Source organism: Aricia agestis, chromosome 1 (genome assembly GCF_905147365.1).
Source record: "Aricia agestis chromosome 1, ilAriAges1.1, whole genome shotgun sequence".
Classification (NCBI taxonomy): domain Eukaryota; kingdom Metazoa; phylum Arthropoda; class Insecta; order Lepidoptera; family Lycaenidae; genus Aricia; species Aricia agestis.
Window position 1 is genome coordinate 22,818,067 of NC_056406.1, and position 24,818 is coordinate 22,842,884.

The following is a 24,818-nucleotide window of genomic DNA, read 5'->3' on the forward strand; positions in this document are numbered from 1 at the left end:
GAGGCCTCGTCTGTCTTGATTGGAAGATAAGGACTTTATTTTTGTAACATTTTTGTAGAACAGTAATTACAGAAAAAGTAATTCTTTTCATATATTTTGTATTTTTTTTCATTTATTTTTCAATAATACGAAAGTTTTGTCTTTAGTAAGCTAAAACCCGAATGGCCTTAAACTCTTTATCAATTTGTATAAAAAAAAGTTAACATCTAAAAGGCTTTGAGACTCAACGACTAATGTAGTATAGTACTATGTTCTATGAACAGGGAAAAGTAATGAAAATGAAACTAAAAGAACATGAAGATTTCAGATACATTAATAAGCTCACCATAGCCGTCATTATTTGAAAATTAGCTCGAATTGAAAACTTAAATTGAATTTGTTATTCAACAATTGTGTGAAAGCCTCATATAAAAACCTGCGTATGACTCACTCGAGCGAAGCCTTCGAAAAGCTCACCAATTCGAGCTTACAAAAAAGCGATATCGATACCCCACTCCTAGACTCGATATCGACCAACAAAAAAAATCGGGGCGTCATTCCTCGGCTTAACCCTCCCACTGCCGCTCAGACCGAGTCGAGCCGCCGCGCGCTCGGGACGCGCAACATGAGGTGCCTGTGTCTCGTAGTGCTGTTGTGTGTGACGTGCGCCGCCGTGCACAAGCCGAGGAAGGGACGAGGGAGCATGTGGTGGTGAGTTACAGTGACATTCTACCAAATTAAGCCGATTTCAACCAATTAGGCCAAGTGCTACTAAGTTTCTGTCATGATTTTGAGGATTGTGAAGTTGTTTTTTGGTTATTGTAGTCATTCTACTTAGTTGATCTAGTAGTTATCATATCCATAGCATAGCATACGGCATTGATATTATGCCTTAATAATTAGTTAAATGATTTTGAGTAATGTGAGAAGTTTATTGTTGTTGTTTTTAAGATTCTACTGAGATGATTGTACTAGTTATCTTAAACTTAGCTAACTCATAAATTTAATTTAAGCGTACACCTAACATACTCTAAACTCACTAGCTACTAAAAATAAGTGCGGTCCAGAGACACAATAATTATTTGTCACATAAAAGTGTTTTAGTGTTATTTATATTCGATATAAAAACTTATATTCCACTAAATATTCAAATTAAAATGAATTCCTAATTAATGTGTAAGTGACATTACAATGCTACTAAAAGTATAATCAATATTGACGATAAACAAATTAAGCCTACTCAAATTTCAATTTCTGTGCAATAAAATAAATTCTATAGATTAAATCTACTGTCTACTAGATGTGTGCCAATCTGTAAATGTATGGCCGACGTAAGTGATTCTAGATTCTGCGTGTGACCTAAATCGTTGGCAACTTTATTAAGCGAAATAAAGCTTGAAATTACTTTTATAACAGATTTTAAGTTGATAAAATAATACAGAAGGACATAGTATGCAGAATTTTAAAAAGGCAACGAATATTTAATATTATCTTAAATTCTCGTATACAATAATAAATGAAGGCTTTCATTATATACTTAAAGCTTGTACCGGAGATTATCTCCTCGTAAACGCGCGACTTCATCAAACACTTAATGCCAGTTTATTGTAAACCAGATATTTAATACTAGATTAAACAAATACATTATAATTCATTCATGAAATTTAAATTTATAATCGGGTTATAATTGTATGAAATAGCGCAGATCGTCTGGTGTTATTCTATTATGATTTATATATCTAAGCACGTTTGCCTTTGTTTCGATAAAATTTATGATCGCGATAAAATAAAATGAAGTTGTTTTTGGGTGCTAAAATTATAATAATGAGAATAAAAAGTGAAACGAATATAAATTAGTGTGTTATCGCTAATAACCTCTTATCTTGAACACCGGACAATAACACTACCGAAACTGCCTATAAAATGATATTGCCCTTATAAACTTTTATTGACTCGCAAAAAGACATAAAATATACACTACTACATTTTGATTCATAAATAGTTTAGGTATAATTATTAAATTGTGTATGTTATTTTGATTATGAAACATACTAGTGAAAGATTCTTATTAAATAATTTTTTGCGTTATTATAATAAGATTGTTGGTTTAATTTTATAGGTTTTGCTAAGTATATTTTAATACATTGTCATACTATTACTGCAACTTGTCAGCTACGTAGATTAAACTTTTGAAGGTTAATTTTGTAAGCTAAAAATTGCAGTAAACAACTTGTACTTATGAATGAATTAAAATTGTTTTGTTAAGTATGTAATTTTTTTACCGTAAGCGTATTTGTGTAAGGCCTAGCTCGTCAGCGTGAGTGACAGCCGTCACTCTTGTATTTGCGCTCGCTATCACAAAGCTCCTGGTATGCAACCAGCCTAATCCTCAAATTCGAGACTTAAAAATCTACTAGATACGTCAAATAGGATTTTTAATCGACGAAAAAATGATTTACGTTGAATATGTAAATAGAAAAAACCCACACAAAAATTATAATATGTATTTTAATAACTTATACAAATTCGAAACACGCGTTAATTTATCGCACGCATAAATCTAGAGTTAATCACTGATAAAGGAGATAAATAGTAATTTAATAACGTGCAAAGTTTCGAGTCGAGTTATTTACGACATATAAAAGTGAACGTCTCATATTCACTAATTAAAAACTAATTATTTTATACTTTGAGCTCAGTTTCATGCAGTTACAATGTATTTTAGTCTTTATGACACAATTATAAGACTAATATAAAGTTTAGAAAAACCCGTCGGCAGGCGGAGTGTTAAATTTTATAAAACTCATAGAATCATATACATACTTAAAACATCTTTTTTTTTAGGTTTAATTATTTACTAAAACAGAATCTATTTCCATTATGTACATAATTAAATTAAAATTTTACGGTTCATTAAAAATTAAAATTTAAAACACAATCATTTTATCTTCACATTACTCTTATGGTCCTTATGGACTACCTTTAAATTATTTTTAAACTTAATCACCTCTTAATATGAAATTTATTAATTAAACCAAATACCTACTTATTAATCAATATATTAAAAATGTTAGTAAGGTGAAATCATGAGGTGTAAAAACGAATAGTAAATAATATTATTATGTATTTAAGACATTAAACTTTTTATGGGAAAAAGATTATTAAAATTACTACAAAACATAATAAAGATTAATTATAATAGAATTATTAATTATAAAATCAATAGCATTAGTGATTTTGTAGTGTTGTTCGTAGGCGGTCGTGAGGCAATTAATTTCATGTCGCTTTGGAGACTATTCTATTATAACTGATTGTAATATATTACATTATTATCATTTAATAATAACAAAGAAAATAGTCATTTGTATTAGTCATATTAATGTGCCTAAATATTTATTTTTATATTAATTATTCATACAAACTATGTAATATATTCAAGCTATTAATATTATAATCGTTGATAACGTTTATGATTATTATGTATTAGGTGTTTTAGTAATTAATGTAAAAAGCTACAAGAATTAGCTTAATTCTACCGTCGGTAATGTTATTTGTAAAATTTTAAACGAAATAAGACTAAAATATTATTGTATTATAATAATATAATACTTGGTTATTAAGTGCACCGAGCTTTTTCACCTTATGAGTTTATATAAAATTCGATTAGAAAATAATATATCTGTAATAATTAGTCTAAAAATATAAGTTCCCGAACCGGTCGTAGGCACCATAGTTCCGACGTTCAGTTTTTTTTTAAATAACTCTGAATAAAAACTGTTTGTTTTGATTCAAGTGGTTCATAATCATACCATGATTTAGATTTTATACTTAGAAAAAACTGAGGCAGAAAAGATATTAATTTTGTATGCGTCACTTCCAGCAACATCACAAAGCGTGTGGCACTATCAGCGAGATAGTGGCGCGTGCGCATGAGCAAATAAAGTTTCACTTTTTGCCTCTAATCAACTAATTATCATATTTATGATACATTTATAATACTTTATGATATAGGAATCATAAAAATATATTCCCGCATGATGTGACTCCGTGACTCCGCGTTGCAAGTAAAGGATTAAAGAAACGCAAATATAAAAACAAAATAATATGTTTATTAAAAACAAATTAATTACAGTCCCGTTTCGCCTAGTGTATATTTTTAAATGAGCCTTTTTATTACCTATTAAGCTTTCATCAGCTAACTCAAATACTTCATCAGTTAAATCCGCAATAACATTTCTGCTTCAGTCGGTTATAACTCATTATAGCCACACCTGTAAACTACTTAGTATGCGGTGTCCGCACACCATATTACGTTACGTTCATCGCGTGCGACGTCACCAGATAAACCACTATCTCAGACCCCAAAATGATCTAACTAAATTGCTAAGCCTCACCGAAACCCGACGGAGTTTTAGCCGAACAGCTCAACTTATGCTGGTCTCGCGATATTTGACGCCTCGCAACCAACAAATTAAATTATAAAATGTTATTTGTATTCAGTGTGTGACACGGTTCGTACAATTTAATGGAATACTTCTTTGGCGATCTATTTGGCGATAAACCCGGCTATAAGTTATGCCAATAATACTTTTTAAGGCTATTTTGAATTTATGAAAAGTAAACGAAGAACTTTGGAGAAAATGGTATAATAAAACCATTAATTATTTTATTTAGTATGGAAACTAAAAGATCCGGAAGGCTTTACACCTTAACACATTACAAAATACCGCTATTTAAATACTCTATTAAAATCGAGTACGACATTCGAATAATTTATTCATACGATTAATTTTATTTGAATGTTCTTGTTTTATAGCAGGAGTATTAAGCATTAAACTATTAAAAGTTGATTGAATCTTATCTACGCCTCAATGTATCGTTAAGGCTTATTTAAGCCTCTGTTTAGATCTATTTTTATCTTTATGTAAAGAAAAATATATGACCAAATTGCTGTCAGTCTTTGCTTCACGTTTACCAGACATTAAAATTTAACTTTTAAGGCTACATGCAAGGCCGAAATCAGAACTTGTAATGAAATTGTCTCTTAAGAGACAATTATTGCATAAGGGTAATTATCTCTTATGAGAAATATATCTCTAGATAAAGAAGGGTTACCAAGCTATCCTTGTAGACCTGTTATGTCATCGTACCTGTAACTACATAATCGCACGTAGCCATCATTAAGTGACCACAGACGAGTCAGGTCAGAGACAATATTTGTTATTTTGACACATTCACACAGTCTTTATCGTCGTCCAAACATCGCGTTTGTCCGTGAAAGCTATTCATTTTTTTCCACGGTCCGTCGTGTTTGGTTTCCTACCAAAAGTGACAAGTGTAGAGGGCAAACATGGACATCCTTTGTTTCAAATATTACGTATTCCTGTATCGGGTAACAGTGCCCCAATTCTGCTATTCTCAAATCACGGAATTCTGTCTCCAGTGGTCATTGGCTACCTGTCAAAAAACTTGTCATATTTCATCGTTTTCTATACCAATCGCGAATGATATAGAAAACGTCGCAAGTGAGCCTGTCACTTCATTAAGTGACAGATGTTTCTAAGGGCGATATCATATTTTGCATACACGATGTGAACGGAGTATGAAATGTGTCACTTCGAACTCATAAATAGTTGGAGATTATCATACGAAGAGTTACCAAGAAGTCTGTTTCTTTACCAGAATTCAATTTTATTCTTAAGTTAACAGAATACAGTGAGAGTATTTTTCACATAACTCCTAGACTAGAAAGGCCAATGACCGCTGGTGCCACCTTAAATTGTCCTGACTTTATTTTATTTCAATATTCTTCTTCGTAATATCTCTTCAACCTAGTCCGTCTCGCAAACGTTATGTGCGTTGACTTGATATTTCGGCAGCACCTCCATCGTGGGTATCGCAGACACAATAAGCCGGCTGTCGCTTGGGGATTGATTGGTTAATCGAGATTGAAGTCTATTGTAAGAACAATTAACTACAATTTGTAAGAATGAACATTTTGTCAAAATATTATGTATCTAGACATTAAAATAATTTTATAACAATGACGAGAATAAATAGTTCTATCAATCGTTCCTGCTTACAATACATACACTCCTTTGTTATCGTCTGCCGTGATAATACTATAGTTATGAATCATCGCATTTACTTACTATTTACAATTGTAATACCTAACCTGTAATAAAACAGCACTGGCACAACAACCTCCTCCTTTTGAATGTCGGTTAAAAGAATTTCCGACGAACGCCAGTGTTTACGCAACACACGACAAAGAAAAGCAAATAGTACGTTTTCCGACGTTCTGAAAGTGTACCGTTTACAATAACCGGTTTGCTCGCTTTATGATCTGTGTGATTCATGATGGTAAAACTAATAAAGTCGCCTGTTAATTCACTTATTCCCAGAGGTTTATGTGGTGATAGCTTTATTAAGTTTGAAGTTTTAGGATTTATATTGTACAATATTTCGCGTTGTAAAAGTGTCACACTGAACTGAGGGAAAGTCCGGTGGCGTTATTTTAACGATATTTCAATAAAACCACTTAATATACTAGATTATACTAGAGGGCCAGCGTTTAGTATGTAGACTCTAGACATTGTACACAGGTAAGGAGTCTTAAATATTAGTGGCGAAATCTTACCTTTAACTCAATTTTATTGACGAATGATTCTTTGAACTAATAACTATTTCAAATGCATCTGTTGGGCTTCAGACATTTCTTTTACCTAAAGACTTTGCTTCGCAGCAAGACTTTAGAGTTTTTTTGGAATACACCTTACGTGGTACTGTTGACACACCCGGTGAGCCGTGTTGTTTCGGTACGAGGATTAATGCGCGCCGCAAATATTGGCTCGACGTGGATTGACAGTTGTTTGTTCCCGATGACCCGCCCTTAAGTGTTGAGGCTGTTTGTTCCCGGTGACTTGCTTCGAGTGGCGTCGAGGGTGTTTGCCTTTTTTCGAGTCTCCCGCGAGTATTGTTTTGCCAGAAAGTCCTGTAGGCTTTGACAAATGCAGATTTAAATGTCCACTGAAGATTTTTGTATAATTTAACCCACTCACGATGGTCGATGGCGCTTAAATTTTCGTTTCATAATTCATTCGTTCATTTTTTTAAAATACAGATATTAAACGATAATTATTGCCGAGTGCTTGAAACTCGTACGACACGATACACTGTAATTTGACGTGTAAAAGGTAGGTTATATCGTGTAGGCACATTCGGTGCTAAACCCCATTACATAACTCAATTTACAAGTTAAAACGAGAGGCAACTTTCGACGATGAATAGAACAGTCACGAATCACGATCTCATGGATACGCACAAACGAAAATACACATGTGACAAAATGTTTATATTGATTACGTCACACAATAAAACTAAATAGTGTTAAGGTAGTCACGAGTTTGGAAAATCTATTATTTGTAACGTGACGTAGGTGACAGAGTCCTAATATAAACCGACTTCCAAGGAGATCAACACGTACACGATCTTCGTGAGCACGATATCAATGACATATTTATAATAGAAAATCTACAGACTAGATCTCCTGAAATTAAGACCACACGCACAGATTAGCGCGATAACTTAGCAAAACTATGCAGTATCATATCGGCGTAAAGCTTGTCACATTAAGCGAAGCACACCACCAGGTTGTTTAAATGTTTAGTCTTGACTATGATAATATCATAGTCAAGACTAAACAAGCATAACAGCACAACAAGCAACAAGCTATGATACAAGGAATATTTTATTCCCCTTTTCTAAACCCCCCCATACCACTTTTTACTTACAGTCTGTTTTTCTAATTTATCCTTTCTTTCCAGGGGCATGGCGAAGGCGGGCGAGCCCAACAACCTGTCCCCCCTCTCCCCCGGCGTCCTGTACATGGACCCCGTAGTGCACGCGACCCTCAGGCGGAAGCAGCGCCGCCTGGCCCGGGAGAACCCCGGGGTCCTGTCAGCGGTCGCCAAGGGCGCCAATATCGCCGTTGCCGAGTGCCAACACCAGTTCAAGTACAGACGATGGAACTGCTCCACGAAGAACTTTCTACGAGGCAAGAACATGTTCGGGAAGATCGTTGACAGAGGTAAGGAAGAGTTCCGTGATAATATTTTTTTTTATGAAATAAGGGGGCAAACGAGCAAACGGGTCACCTGATGGAAAGCAACTTTCGTCGCCCATGGACACTCGCAGCATCAGAAGAGCTGCATAGGGTAATAGGGGAGGGTAGGGATGGAAAGGGAAGGGTTTATAGGGGAGGATAGGGAAGGGAATTAGGCTTCCGGTAAACTCACTCACTCGGCGAAACACAGCGCAAGCGCTGTTTCATGCTGGTTTTCTGTGAGAACGTGATATTTCTCCGGTCGAGTCGGCCCATTCGTGCCGAAGCATGGCTCTCCCACGTATAATGTGAGCTTTGTGCATATACACAAAGTTATAGTAATAGTGTACTGTGCATCAATAAGAATAAGCGGTATAATATAATATCTATGGACGCTTCACACCACGTCAGTCTGGCCCCGTGGTAAGTACCTGAAGCACTTGTGTTACAGGTACCAGACAACGGAAATATATTTAATACTTTTGTACTATACATATTACATATATTTAAGATATTTATTATATCATACACATATTTTATAAATATCCATGACCCAGGAACATTGAAAAACTTATTGTTCCGTCGGCGGGATTCGAACCCGCGACCCCCCGGCTTGAGTTGCCACACACTCTAACCATTGAGCCACGGAGGTCGTCTATGTGGTATGATGTGTCTCCTTTTACGTTTTCGATGAATCGTCTTATTGGTAAATTGTTACTTGCCAGTTATGGTACAGCAAAAAATTATAACTAAATGCATCTCAAGTTAAGTAAGTGTTTCTTACTTAAGCAAAGGTATTCCTAAAGATACATATTTTAGTACAAAGTAGACTCTTAAAGTCACATTTAAAGACTCGTATGAAATTGTAATGTAGCAAAATGCCTACATATAAAACGACTAGCGGCCCGCCCCGGCTTCGCACGGGTGGACATTGATTTTTAAATAATTTTTTTCAATCTTTATTTCTTAGTCAATCTTTATGTTAAGCAGAACATAAAAATGGTTTACACTATTTAGCCTGTAACTACTATATTATAATTATTATACACATTTTTATTGTATTTTTTTTTTTATATTTTAAGTGTTATGTTTGATTTATAGTTATAGAAATTAATTATAATAGCAATCAAACATAATAGTCATTCAAAACGTAATGAATTAATGAAGCACTATAATATTATCCCATCAATGAAGCGGCACCCAGCTGTCGCATAACTATTATATTATAAATCTATTGTGTCTGCGATTCCCATGATCGAGGTAATAATAATTAATATTTACGTGGACTCTCCGGGCGAGCACACCCGCGCGGCGCGCCTTGACGACGCCCAATTCGCAACGTGCAGCAGAAATCGTAATATTATAATTTCGCCATAACATTAAAACCAAACGTCCAATTTTAATCATTCAAAGACCAACTATTATCTACATTAACTGTACTTAGTAATGAAATAATTTATTTTGATAAGAATTAATGCCATGAGTAAAATAAAGGCATTTAAATGTAGTCCAAAAACATTTCAAGATTTTTTAATAAAAAAATGGTTATTGTGCCTCACTCAACATAGATAGGTATAGTGTGTCGCGGACTTTTTTGTAGATATTTAAAAGATCTCTATTACTTAGAACATTTTATGGTTCTATCTTTTATAGTTTAGGCAGCGTACGCGAAAAAAGTAACATTTCTGGTTGATTTTTTACACCTTGCGTCCGAAAATCCCAAATATCTTACGGAACCCTATTTTTTTCCAAAATAAAATTTAGCCTATGTTCAGCTAAATTAATGTAGGATTCCAATGGTAAAAGAATCTTTCAAATCGGTCCAGTAGTTTCGGAGCCTATTCAAGACAAACAAACAATCAAATCTTTCCTCTTTATAATAGTAGTGTAGATAAGATCTAAACTACTTTATTAAATAAAGAGAACTGAGTCATCTTAATATTTATTATTTTTACGACAACTCATAATTGTTTTCCTCGAAGATAATACAATAATATAGCGCTTTTATTAAGACCTACACACGCGTCAGAGAACATAAAACCTTATTTTTATATTGTTTATTAAGGATTTAATTACGTATAAATTCTAATAAAGTTTGACAGATAATACCTGACCTGCGATTATCCTTCTCATTAAAAAAACAATTAATAGCGAACGAAGCAACATTTTGTCTCAATCTGTTCCAAAATAAAGGAGTTCACTTTTTGTACATCTCGTCAGCCCCGCGGCTTATCGGCCAACGTTCGCTATAAATCTGCCTCAAACCAATAAGTTAATTTGTGATAAGCCGGCAACAAAAATTTCGCCACCTCCTTACCTTTTCATTTATCACCAAAAACAGGGCATATCTTCAATTTCATCCGCTACACAAAACTCGCATATTCCCTTATTAAATTCTACAATCAAAATACAATTCCTCATTCAAAATTCGATCCTCGAATTCCCGTATCTTTTTTATCGACGAGCTCCTAATCCGAGATACAAAGAGTGGCTACAAATTAAGAGATACGAGTATCTTTAGTTGGCAACCCTTTTAAAAGATTTTATCGGCGCTCACCGGAGGGTAGCGTCGGGGGCACATAAAGGGCCGCGATAACACATCCTGGATCAATTACAAGCGGTGACGTCCCGATCCCGTTCGTCCAGTTTTTTTTTTACTCCCCGTCTCCCCCGACTCCCGCGAATACCGGCCGGTCGGAAACGTCACCGGCTTGACATGTCAAACGTTCGATATTCGAAATATGTATCAATTTTTAACCGATTTCCAAAAAGGAGGAGGTTATATGTTCGTCTGTGCCTATATGTTTTTTTGTATGTTCAACCATAACTTTGCCGTTTGTGGACCAATTTTCATAATCATTTTGTTGTTGTAGAGGGTTAAATCCGAATTTGGTACCATATTCACAAAAGTGGTGATCTGATGATGGAATCCATGAGGAATCGAGGGGACTCATTGAAATTTGTATGGAAACATATAGTGATTTCAATTTTTTCTGAAGCATTCAAGGTAAATGCTACCAAAAAGTAAGATTTCGCACCAGTTCATACCCTGGACCCTACCTGAAGTCGGTACTGGCTAATATAAGTTCTATGTCAAGTATCTCAGTTCTGGGCTGGTACCGACTTCAAACGAATGAAAATTGAGTACAGAATTAGTTGAGGTTTAGTCAAATTATGAAAAAGGCACTAATAAAGAATATGAATTATTTCATATTTTTAGATAATTTTCCGATTATTGTTGTTACCTTGGAAGTCGGGTTCAATTTTTTGTTAAAAAATAATGATTAAGTTTATTTTCAATGCAACAAAATTTTAGGCAAAAAGTTTTTATTGCAACTACGAGTATAAGCGCCGTAAAACGCTCAATAACATAAATTATCACGTGTCGTATTAAACCGATAAACATCTCCGAATAATATTTAATCCACATTATAAAAGGCAGCTACCAAATTACAATCTCAATAGCTAACTAAAAAGGAAACGGGACGAGTAATAATGAGGAGGCGAGCTTAATTCATAAAAGGTGCACTTATGAAAATTAAAATGTTTACAACAACATTGAACAAAAAGGCTGGTAAGCCAGTAAAACACGAACTAGACCGAGTCGCCGGCGCGCAGGGTCGGGTTTAGCTCGGAGCAGGTCGCAGGCCTCCTAAAATAATTTTGCACGAGCGCTGCCTTATCTCCGGTGTCCGATTTCGATGCTTTGTGCGCGATAGGCCTTATTATAGCCCCGAACATCTGTTCAGTGCATTATTCGTTAATAGCAAAAAAGAGATTTTAAATCAAAGATACCCAGTATAATGCGGATCGAAAACAAATATGCTTTTAGGGGGTCGCGTTGTACATTAGGGGGTTATCTGGTATTAAGAGCGGTCTAATTCGATCGCGCTCGGGAGCGTGCGTCGACCTCCACGTTAATGAAACGCGCAAACGCACTCAGATGTGTCTATTCACCGGAAATATCTAGAGCACACACCTCCCTGGCCCGATGTGGGCTACATTGAATGACTTTATTACTTCAAACTCGACACACGAGAATAGCTCGCCGAGAGAAAATATTACTGCGATTGACGTATAGAAGTTAACAAATTCAAGGGATCTTTGTTGTCATTAGACGTTCTATACCTAGATAATGTGATCCTAAAATTTATTATATTATACCTACGAACTTAAAACATTCTTAAGTTACAAGAACGTACCATTTATATTCTACATTTACAATTCCTTACAATCAGTTTTCAACTTAAACAGTCGCTTTCCAACCTCGTTTTTACTTACCTTACAACATAATCTAATTAAATCCATTAGCGTTTCTTGCGATTGGATTGTTGTATAATTAATTGTAAAAATGCGTTAAACATGAAGGGGATTAATTGAAACTTATTAATTAAAGAAATCGTTGCATAATTTACACAACTTGGTCTATTTCTAGAGCTCGAGTTCCAAGTCGGCGATAAAAGTGTTTTAGAAAAGTAAACGTGAATTTTATCTCGACAACCAGAATATCGGCATTAGTCGCATACGTAGACGTTAAAGTACGTGAATGAACGCGGCCATTCACAAAATCAGAGAAGATAAAACATTAGCGTTTTATACTGTAAACGTGGAGATAATGGTCCTAAGACGGAGTCAGTGAAGGTTATATTCATTAGCCGCAACTCGCAATCGCTCGGACCGTGCGACGCGGCCGAGTATCGAAGCCACCCAATAACGCGCTGTCGACAGTCCTGAATCGAATCGCCTAGAGCTAATATAAATATTTATAATATTGTCCGATCGCTTCGAAAGGTTAAGGTTTTTTAATTACGAAGATAACGCAGGACCACCGCGGCAATAATTTCACTCGATAAAAAGAGCAAAGCCATTAAGATATTTATGTTATACGCGTGTACGTTTAGTGAGTACTACTTTATCGCGGGCGCGGCGCGGCCCCCGCCCGCGAATCGCGAATCTGTCGATAAACTTTTAATACGTCGCAATTACGTTCATTTGTGAAATATAAAAACGGACGATGGGCCCCGGCGGGGGGCCTCGCGACGTCATCGATATTTCGAAGGTGCTGCTCGAATAGTTCGCTCGCTATAATTACGACCGAGCCTGACAAAGGCCCCCCAGCCGGAGCACTAATATAAATGTCGACACGCCATTCACGGCTCGAGACATCTCCGTCGCATTGTGGTCAAACCTCGAGCGTCGTATTAACACAAACGATGACAACGGCTTTATGGGCCGGCCATTGTCGACCCGGGATAGAGAAATATAGGGTCCGCGCCCCGCGGCGGCCCTGCGGCCCCCTGCGGCGCGCCGGCTCACGGAAGCCGCGTTTACAGTTTACACCTATCGCGAGTCCTAATGGCAGGTACCCGATAAAGCCTGCCCGGACGTTTCCGTCTCGAGTGTCCCCGAGCGTCGTGGGTGGAGGACGGAGCCAATATAAAACGTCCTCGACGAAATATTTAGTGCTCATTAGATAAGCGATTCGGGTTTCGAGGAGCTTAAATTGTTTTGTAACGATGCGATATCGAATTCATAACGTCGCGTATATCTTCATCTTTATGATCGGGCGCATCACGAGCGTCTCGTAGTCTGAGTGCGTCCCGATGGCCGTTTTGTTTTGGAAACAATGTCTTTGTTGCGAGTGTGAAATCGTGAATGGGTCCCTGCAGTAGTCGTCGGTAGCAGCGGCTCTTTGTCGCGCGGAGTGATATATGGGGGCATAATTTACGAATTGTTACGGTCAGCTCCGAGTACGTCGAAGCTGCTGAATGATCGCCCGTTGATAGCGGAACTAAATTAAATTATTACGAGTAGTCGATACCGGGAACCACTTTTGTGAGCCACTACACGTACTAAACGTCCTATTATTAGAATTTAAAAGTGTAACTGTAAATGAACCATTATTAGAAAGAGAATAACTCGCGTTGGCCTTATTAATTATTATATTTTATTATATTATTCTTTTCAAAGAAAATTATTAAATAAATAATTATTCAAATCTTTGGAAACATTAACTAACAAACTTGTGATATGATATTTATTAAAATATAATGTTGACCGTGTCCTCGCTGGGTCGTTGTCAAAACACCAGCACAATGATTTATGTTTTGAAGTAATTACGTGCCATTAATTTTGAATAGAATGAATCGCCCGTCGTAAAAGTCACAGAAATCTTTATAAGTCAATCTCTAAATAAATGTCAAACACCTCAATGTCTGCACGGCCAGTGTTTAATTAATGTGAGGTTTGAGTCGTTAGCGTATGGCCAGGTGTTCATCATCACATTCAAGTTTATCTCGCTAAAAGACGGAATTAAAATTTATAGTTTAAGAATTTTATATCAACCCTTCAATGCTAATGCGCAAGAATTCTCGCAGCACACTCGCAGGCGGTCATTTGGACCCATTCATCATCTCCGCTCCGGACCACGCACTCAATAATCCACTTTTATAGACTCGCATAAGTCATGTTTGTTCTTATTCGCGGATTGACGGCCTCCAAATAAAAGGAAAGGAAAGCTTTTTGTCAAACGGCTCGGGGCATTTTTGTCGTGGATCATCAACCGGATTACCTTTGTTGGGCTCATAAAGGTCGTATTTTAATACGTTGATTAATTTGCCTCTGCACCGCGTCCTCCTACATTTGTCATAATTTTTCTACGTCGCAGAATTCCGCCGATAAAATCAAGATAGATACGCCATCTTATCGTTTTTTTAGCGGATGAAATATCGGAGTACTCCACACTACGACGCATTCGAGAGTCAATATTTGGTTAATCGCCTCCGGGAGTGCTCAGCGGGGCAGATGTGTCCCAGATGCGAGGATCGTGGAGCGCGGACGTGTCAACTCAGCACGCGGCGATCCACCTGGGCCGGCCGGGCGCCCCGCCGGCAGACCTCCGGGGTATCGATTAACCTGTACTCGATTAAACGTAATCGATTACGTTTTATAACTTTATTATGTAAACTTTTATAGTCTTATTTCTTAATTATATTAGCTCAACTACTTTTTATTTTATTTATTAGGTAAATTATTATCAACGTTTAAAATTGAAATAGCGTATCGGTCGCTACGGGTACGGCATCCGAATTTCATATTCAACAATTCAATCCGGTGAATGATGGCGAAATTGACGTTAAGATCCCTAATCGAACGACTCAAGTAATTGCTGAATAAAATACTCTCGTGCGTCCCGGCGCGGGGGAACAAAAAGAGACCACGCCGATGCGCACCGTAATTTATATCGGCCGATGACAACTCCATAAAAAAATGATTCCATTTGCTTATTGAGTCTTTAATAACGATCCCGGGCTTGTACCGTACATTCATGTTTATTATAAATGTGTCCCTTTAGGATTATTTCAATTTATGCGGCTGTTTTTCAACCGTATTGTGTGAGAAGGGCCCACCAAAGACGCTTTTTTTATTCCATCTAATTAAGTTAGTCGATTTTTTTATGATTTAAAGTGTGGTGGCGTTTGCTGCTAAAAGCTCGACAGCGGGTGCTCGACGGTGACCTTGGCATTGACATTAGAAAACGTTTCGCAGGTTTTTATGAGAAATGTGCCCCCGGCGTTATTGCCGCTCCCAACTACTGTTACATACAGACACTATTAATTCACTGCGAAAGTTCGTAACGATCGTTTAACGTGCACTATTAAATCTAAAAGAACAAAGAGGTCGAAAGCTCGCCTCGGTGCGAGTTGTAATGATCGAATTTATAATCTCCCGTGTAGGTAAGATGCACCTCTTTTATTTTGAATCTCCGAGATATACCCTCTCTCTTTTAATTGTATTTTATGAGTATTTGATTCTAATGCTGGACCATTAATTATTTATAGTATTCGATACGGAATGAGAACATCGATTTATTCGTTGGGGAGATGAATGAATCTTCATCGACCGTTTTGTGATCGTGCCTTTATTGAATTCTCAAGATAATTGGTATAATAATGATTCGAAACGGTCGTTTCATTCGAAGCAATTTTAGATTCATTGTAAAACTGTCTTAATATGTTGGAGTAATTTTAAAACAGATACCTACTCTTAATTACGTGGCCGCGAAACATCATCAGCGAGACCAGTTCGAAGACAATAGGTTAATTCAATTTAAGGGGTATTAACGACCGAATTTGTTGCAGGTTGTCGAGAAACGGCGTTCATATACGCGATAACAAGCGCGGCGGTGACGCACACGGTGTCGCGCGCCTGCGCCGAGGGCGCCATCGAGTCCTGCACTTGCGACTACTCGCACGTCGACCAGCAGCCGCACCGCTCCCGCTCCGCCGCCGCCGCCAACGTGCGCGTCTGGAAGTGGGGCGGCTGCAGCGACAATATCGGCTTCGGCTTCAAGTTCAGCAGGGAATTCGTCGACACCGGCGAGAGGGGTCGAAACGTCAGGGAGAAGATGAATCTCCACAACAACGAGGCCGGCAGAATGGTGAGTACCGTCGAGTGTTCGACTGTTTACATAAGCCTCGAGTGGTTATCGCGAGTGGCTATCGATCGTCGGCTCGAGTGTCGCCGGAGTTTATTTAATTATGCATCTGACGAATCGGCCCGTCGGTCGGCGGCGCACGTCGGACACTCATTCGTCGCGCTCGCGCATCCCTCCCACTCCACACCCACATTTGCATAACCGCTGTCGGGTCCTCGAATTCGTCAAGAAGCGTCGGCGCCTCGAGCCACCCAAACTCGGGGCCGCATACTCGATTCCCGTCACGACGCCCGCTCGGGGAGACCGCATAAATATTTACAACATTGTTTACACATATTTGGACGCCGCGCGCCTCGTGGTGCTCGTCTACATGAGAATAAAATTAATTACGACCGTCACCTCCTGCACGTTATCTCGGAACAGTAAAATATTTAATGTCTCTATTGTCGATCCATTTATCTATCGTCCTAGGATGATGAATATACGTGGATTATGATTTATGATGCGTCCACGCGGAGTGACGACCGGCCCACCTCGCCACGATTTGTAACAATTTGCTCGATAGGAAGATGCGATCGATGAGGTCCTCGCTCGGGCGTCATCGATCATGTTTATCGACGAGTATTAAAGGAGTCGAAGTCGGAATATTTTTTCACGTCGTCGTGAGCTCGTGCGACCGAGGTTGTAACGTCTTTTTCTTTTGTCCCCAGCTCGTCCAATCCGAGATGCGGCAGGAGTGCAAGTGCCACGGCATGTCGGGATCCTGCACCGTGAAGACCTGCTGGATGAGACTGCCCAGCTTCCGGTCGGTCGGCGACGCGCTGATAGACCGGTACGACGGCGCGACCCGCGTGGTCGTGCCCAACACGGGGATCGAGGCGCCCGTGCAGCGCAACGACGCGGCGACCCAGCGCGTGGCCCGCCGGGACCGGTACAGCTTCGAGCTGAAGCCGCACAACCCCACGCACAAGGCGCCGGGCAAGAAGGACCTTGTCTACCTGGAGCCGTCGCCCGGTTTCTGCGAGAAGAACACCCGGCTCAGCATCCTGGGGACGCACGGACGCACGTGCAACGAGGCCAGCGACCGCGTGGACGGCTGTGACCTCATGTGCTGCGGCCGCGGGTTTCGCACGCAGACCATGTTCGTGGTGGAGCGCTGCAACTGCACCTTCCACTGGTGCTGCGAGGTCAAGTGTAAACTGTGCCGCACGGAGAAAGTGGTTCACACGTGCTTATAGGAGTGTCCGCTTATCGTGGCGCGACCGGGACTCTATGGACGTTCGACACGACTGTACATAATTTAAATATCGTTAGATATATCATTTTGACTTGTAAATTGTTTCATATCGCTTTATCTACTAACGTAAGTGAGCAACTCAATTAATTTATTTGGCTACTAAGTGCGAACTTGTGATCTAGTGAAGTAGTTTTTGTGGACCCCGTCGGACGGTAATGAGACTGGTCGATTTATGTCCGCCGGTCTGTCGTCGGCCGCAGCGCCGGACCCGGAGGCGTCGAGGCGCGGCGACTTTACAATGTTTCAGACTACTTTAAATGGTATTTATTACAATATCATTGTAAAGTTTAAAATTATTTTATTTTTATATTTTATTTTATAATTTATTTATTATCCATTGCAGCATCACGGTCAACGCCATTATCTGTAATTATGTAGCGATTTGGAGGGCACGATGTTATTTTATGTCGACTTTTATAATGTAATCGAATATGAACCTCGAAGTAACGAAGTAAAACTCGTCGAGGGGCCGGCGGTATCTTCGCCCTTATCTGGGAGTAGGAAGCGCCGTCATAAAAGTGTCCCACATTAAGAGATAAACGCTTTCGAGAATTTTAATTGAATATTAAACGAATTAAATAATCAGTATTATACCAGTATAAAGTTTTACGTGTGCCGGGTCCGATGGACCCCCGATAAAGTCCCATGTTCATTTGACACTCGATACTCCTTTTAGGGTTAAATGCAACTAATGCATGTTATTAAATGTTTATATTTACAAATGAAGTATACCTACTGAGCTTATTACAAATCTTCCTCATAAAGTGACTCGGCTCATTTTAAAGTATTCTTAAAATTTTATTTCATAAAATTATAACGTCTTAACGAGAGATATCAATCGGGCTTTGAGTCTCCCCCCTCGTACGCTCCACTATATTTTGATACTAACTTTATAATAATATTGATAAACATATTTTTGAACGTAAATGATATTTCAAATGTGATATAAATATTAGCTAGACGTAGAAACTTAGGATAAAATTATTCGTCGTATTTATTACAACTTAGTTCAGTCATATTGTAAAAATTAGACTTTTAGTTTTAAATAAACGTAATGTTTTGGTATATGACTTTAAAGTTTTCGGTATTTTGATGTTAACTTTTAGATTAGAATCAATATTAATAAACTTGGATTTGAGCCCCAACTTAAAAGCTTCTGGTTCTGACATATTGTATTTTATATATTTATCATCTCATGTTTAATCTGTCTATCAGTCTCTTGTATCGGACACGACTACAGCAGGCATCTGTATTGTAAACTCGTAGGGTCTTTTTCCATGGGCGTACCCAGGTAGGGGCAGGGGGGGGCAGCCCCCTTAGAAGATAAAATAAACGTAAATTTTCCTGGCAAGTGGGAATTCAATTCCCCCCCTAGCTGAAATCCTGGGTACGCCAATGTCTTTTTCTGTGTTATCGGTCGGTAGAGGCCCGACGACGGTCGTCGTGTCCGACGCCGCGGTCGCGACTGATACGTTTCCACATTTTCAACTGTAGAAAGCGGCTCGTGTCTCCGTTTATGTGTTGACTCTAGAAGTTTCTAAATATACGAAACATAAAGACTGAAATTCTTAGAAATAGTTCCCGAAAGACAATACAAGCTTAATCTTAAATGTGATAGGTTTTCTACAACTTTTTTAACCTTAAATTTTAAGCAATATTTTTAACACTGACGGTGTTGCGAGTTTTAAAAATGCATATGAAATTGCCATTGCAAAAATATTTTTGCGCATGTAAATATCTAGGTTATGTTAATGATAAGTTATTTATGCGAATTTAGATAACGTTTTAATTGTTTATATTAGATAAATGAATGAAATCAGCTTTTTTGAATCTCAATGTTACTGTACAGTAATTCATATATTTGGAAATGTTTGTCCAGTGACGGTCTAATTGACTATGTATAATTTGAGATGTACAGTCAGCGGAGAAAATAAAGTTACTACTTATATCTGTTAACTAAGCGACCTTCTTAGAGTCAATTCTAGATTACATACCTTTTGTAAATTGATTTTATGTATCTAATAAAGTAATTTTAAGAGGTAGTTCGTTGCTAATAATTTCATACTCACGGAAAGTACGACAAGTGTTAGTAATGTTTTTAAAAGCATAAACCTTAACTTAAACTATATTTTTGTAAATATTACCCTATTTAATATTTATTGTCTGTAAAATATTTGTACCTTTGAAAACATAACTAATATTTTCATCTCTTTCTCGATGAAGCTACCTCTAAGCTTAAGATTACTTTCATTCTATACCTGTGTACCATATTAAATATAATTATTTTGTTTTCGTCGCTGACTGTACATTATAATGTATTTGATTCTGATTGATTAGTTGTTATTAAAATATTATGAATCTTATTATAATTCTTTCACTATCCCCTGCATATTAATAATGATTTTAATAATAATCGAGTAATTTGATAGTAGGTATAGTCTGAGTTGCTACAAAAATGTTAAGATTTAAGATGATTTAATCATTCTTGACATTTAAGAGTAGTCGTTAATCTTGGCACAATTCAATGTAGGATCATATTGTGTGAAATAGCCATAAGAATATTGATTAACAGGCACGACTACCTTTTTCACTCAAAACTCTTAAAATTAGCGTGACATTCTCAAATTATAGTTAATTAGTTGCGCTTTTGGGTTACTCAAATTAAAACTACATTTGACACCATCAATACTTTTATTATACATATTAATTTAAAGCAAAATGGCTGAAAAAGCATTGCAATTTGTGACGACTCATGTCACAGAACACCGAGTGGGCTATGCTTCGGTACGAATGAGTTGGCCTGGCCCTATTATACATGGAAAAAGGGTGAGATAGCCCTTGCAAGGTGTTACTCGGTTACAATAGTAAAACGCTTACCATCAAGACATCCGCCTGCTTAGCATAACCTATACAGGATGTACCTGTAGGAAGTTTTGTTCTTCGGAAAAATATACAGTAATGATTAAAATCTATCAGTATATCTATTTTTCGTATTCCTACTGTACCTTGGGGCCTGTGTACATGTCTACGTTACGACGTTGTCAACGTGGAACTATGCGGTAATATGGCACGGTGCATATAATTGTCGTGACGTAAAAATTTCCGTCAACGTAAGTGAAACGTCACGGTGTAGCAACATTGTACGTCATCATGCTTTGTAAAACTGCTACATTCTTCACTACTTATCTATGGACTGCACAATACCTACGTATTTTGCTTTTGCTATTGTTAAGAAGACGGAGAGAGAGATTAAGAAAAAATAAAATTTTGTTACTTGTTACACCGTGTCGTGCATTTTCACGTTACGTTGACGTAAATTTTCACGTCACGTCAACGTACCGTGCACGTTACCGCAACGTTCCACGTTGACGACGTTGCGTCGTAACGTGGAGATGTGGACAGGCCGTTACTGGTCCAGAATATAATCAGCCATCAAAAACATCCTGTAAAAAAAGTTGTGAGATCCATAATTAAGGGAAAGATGAGACTTCCGATACAAAAATCACATTTTTTACTATTTTTGCTCTATAATGGTACGGAACCCTGCATGCGCGAGTCCAACTCGCACTTGGCCGATTATTATGTAAGTTATTATCATATCAATATTAAAAATCTTTTACGTTTTAAATAAATAGATCGACTTGGCCATCGCATGATTGGATTGTTTAGCATGTATCACACATGACATGGCACTACGAGTCAGCAACCTGGTTTCTGATTTCTCGCCAAAGTCCTTCCGAATGGTTGTGGAATGATCTTTTAGAAGTCAATGGTCCTGAAGTTTTGATTTGGTTATTATTTCCTAATAACAATATAAATGTACAAATAATGTTTTATGATAACCTATGTTGGGTAAGCTAGTTCTAAAATTAGAAAGTATTTTTGAGGCCTGAGTTGAGGGACGTCGTAAAGAAAAAGTCTAAAGGCAAAGTCCCAAGGGCGTCACAGTACAAATAAGTTCGGGAAGCCCTGGACTAAACAAAAATTGTAAGATACATTGTGTTTTCATACGATGGCCAAGTCAGTAGGCACTGAACAAGTATTTACATTAGTAATGTCCTACAACGTTGTTTTCAACACCATTTATAATAAAAAAATCTATAGAGGGAACAAATTAACAATATTAGGTATACATAATCCAGAGACCGAACCGATCCATTGCGTTGCAGAAATACAATAGACAGACCTAACTATACTGACAAAATTCTATTCCTATTTCAAACAAGATTATATTTCTAGCTTTTTTAATTCAAACAAAGACTTTGTCTTACAAAACATATTTCCCACACGGCCTACACACCAAGGTGTGACATGCCACATTATTCGCGCGTGGTGACTGGTGACCCGCGGTTTGATCGACGTGCGACAAGCTCCTGTACTATAAATGACTAGGATATACAGATGACGTCATATTCCATTTTTAAATTTAGATAATCTTTATTACTAAACACGACCGTCTCCGAAATATTTTCAGTATTTTTCTACGTCGACCTACCATTGCACCGGTTCAGAAAGTAACTCGGTTCTTCTCGGGTTAGCTACGAACCCGCGGTACGTTAACCATTATTAGGACAACTATGAGAACATTTTTTGAATTACTTTAAATATAGAACAATAATTGGCCTTTCATTTCCATTGCTGAGATGTCTTCTTATTGGGTGATGTCCACTGTGGTCTGGGTTGAGTTCTCGCTGCAAGATAATATCTTACTGATTGTAGGTATTTTTTTTTTTTATGAAATAAGGGGGCAAACGAGCAAACGGGTCACCTGATGGAAAGCAACTTCCGTCGCCCATGGACACTCGCAGCATCAGAAGAGCTGCAAGTGCGTTGCCGGCCTTTTAAGAGGGAATAGGGTAATAGGGGAGGGTAGGGAAGGGAAGGGAAGGGAATAGTTGAGGGTAAGGAAGGGAATAGTGTAGGGGTTAGGGGATTGGGCCTCCGGTAAACTCACTCACTCGGCGAAACACAGCGCAAGCGCTGTTTCACGCCGGTTTTCTGTGAGAACGTGGTATTTATCCGGTCGAGCCGGCCCATTCGTGTCGAAGCATGGCTCTCCCACGTATAAAGGTAATATGTATTATGATAATATGAAGTCCTTTATTTTAATGTTATTCATTAATACTGACTATTCTGGTAGCTATTATAAAATACGCTGGATTTTCATTTTAAAAATTAGGTCGATCATGATACTGATTATCGCAAAACGGAAAACTTAAATGACTGTGATCAAGGTAAACAGTGTCTGTAAAGTTACGTACTTGGTTTAGCGAGCTGTGGGCGTTTATTTGTATAGGGCTATAAGTGATGATTACAGACTTATTAGACATGCAATTGGTTAAGAGGGAAAGGCACTATAGTCTCTGAGGTTGACTTAAGCGTCTATCCACTTTTATTTTCGCTTCTAATTGGTTAAACATCAAAATATTCACAATGCTGTCGAATAGATAAACTCCTGCTATGGTTTATGGTAAGTTTGCGTATCATGCAGGGGCACGTATCTCACACTATCGTAATTTCGGTTTGATTTTCGAATGGCTACCTCTCTACGAACCTAGATTAGCAGTTTCGAGGATAAGGCTGCGTTTCTACCAGAGATGTGTTGCGAGGAATGTGTTTTTGAGAACCAATAGAATCGTTTCATTGACGTGACCTCGCTTAGCGCAGCGATTCTATTGGATCTTAAAACATATTTCTCGCAACTCGCAACACATCTCTGGTGGAAACGCGGCCTTAGGCCTCTGAAGTTTTATTCCGATACTCGACTTTATCATTTATGACTAAAATATAATATATCAGTATATTATAAGATACAGCATAGACGTACGTACCACATGGACAAAGTCACTCAACCATAAGTTAGCGTTTTAACTAGGACGTATTTATATATTATATTATGCATATACTTACGCACTAATCACGTTGTTTGCGTGCTCACGTTTCGATGATGCTGCTTTGTCAATTGTACCTACTTTATAGATCGTGGGTTTTCACAGAAAGTAACAACGCCGCACAGGATGTTTATAAATAATCTCCGTAAAAACATTAATAGGTAAAGAATGCGCCTTTAAATTCCATTTCAAAATAATTTATAGCCAGCGCATTACAGTCTACATTGTACAACATGGACGTCGGGTGAAATGATGTTAACGTTCGCAATTTATGCGAGTGCGTCCGCCAGCGCAACGCGACCTGTCATATATCCGCCATTTTGTTTTATTACGAAGGCAACCGTGGACCGTGTCTTCGATAGCGTGCAATTTTCTGATACGGCTTTATTTTCTAGCGGAGAGGGGCGAGGGAAAACGACGCTTGAGGCGGGGCAGCAGGGTCCATTATCGCGGGAGCCGCGGGCGAAAGTGAAAAGTCCTCGGTGTCGGTGGTCCTTCGAGCCTCGGGCGCGTTCCCACGAATATCGCGTACGGGAAAATGTATGAGTTGAGAAATCTGTCATAAGAGATCCGGCTGGCGTGGCTGAATCTGAAATTGTGTGAGTCATTTTTCACTCAAAAATACTGCGCGTGTGATAATGACCGGGAACGTCAGGCGGAATGAGTAACCTTGTTTTCATACCTACTTTTCGAAGGTACAAAAACAAAAGTTATACAGTCCAATATAAAACGTCTTACTGTTTGGAAGTCGGTTAAATAATCCGTATCTCGCTTTATATATTGCTGGGGGCGACCTATGACAGAAAAAAAACAGTTTTCACCCGCGCACTTCATACCCCCCGCACTCGCCCATCGTATTCAAAATATCACCGCGGCTATTTTGTGTAATTACTCTCGTAATCAGTTTTTGTACGAACCTAGTATAAGTTTAAATACTGTATAACCAAATATATCATATAAAATTTTGATAAGTTCGAGTCACATTTTCTATCAGCTGTATTTTGCGAATCAAATTAATATTTTTTAACCCCCGACAAAAAAGAGGGGTGTTATTGCCTTATAGGTACACTAGTAGATCATAATACTTTATGATATGTTTATTTATCGAAA

At 38.1% G+C, this 24,818-nt stretch overlaps 1 protein-coding gene across 1 annotated transcript; it reads left to right on the plus strand.

The window, feature by feature from the left end:
- The first annotated feature begins 557 nt into the window (after positions 1 to 557).
- LOC121740008 (protein Wnt-1) lies at positions 558 to 19,110 on the plus strand. The gene is made up of 4 exons (XM_042132680.1): positions 558 to 690; positions 7,806 to 8,068; positions 16,225 to 16,523; positions 17,231 to 19,110. The coding sequence occupies exons 1-4, from the start codon at positions 605 to 607 to the stop codon at positions 17,756 to 17,758; spliced, it is 1,176 nt and encodes a 391-aa protein (XP_041988614.1). The 5' UTR covers positions 558 to 604; the 3' UTR covers positions 17,759 to 19,110.
- The last annotated feature ends 5,708 nt before the right edge of the window (positions 19,111 to 24,818 follow it).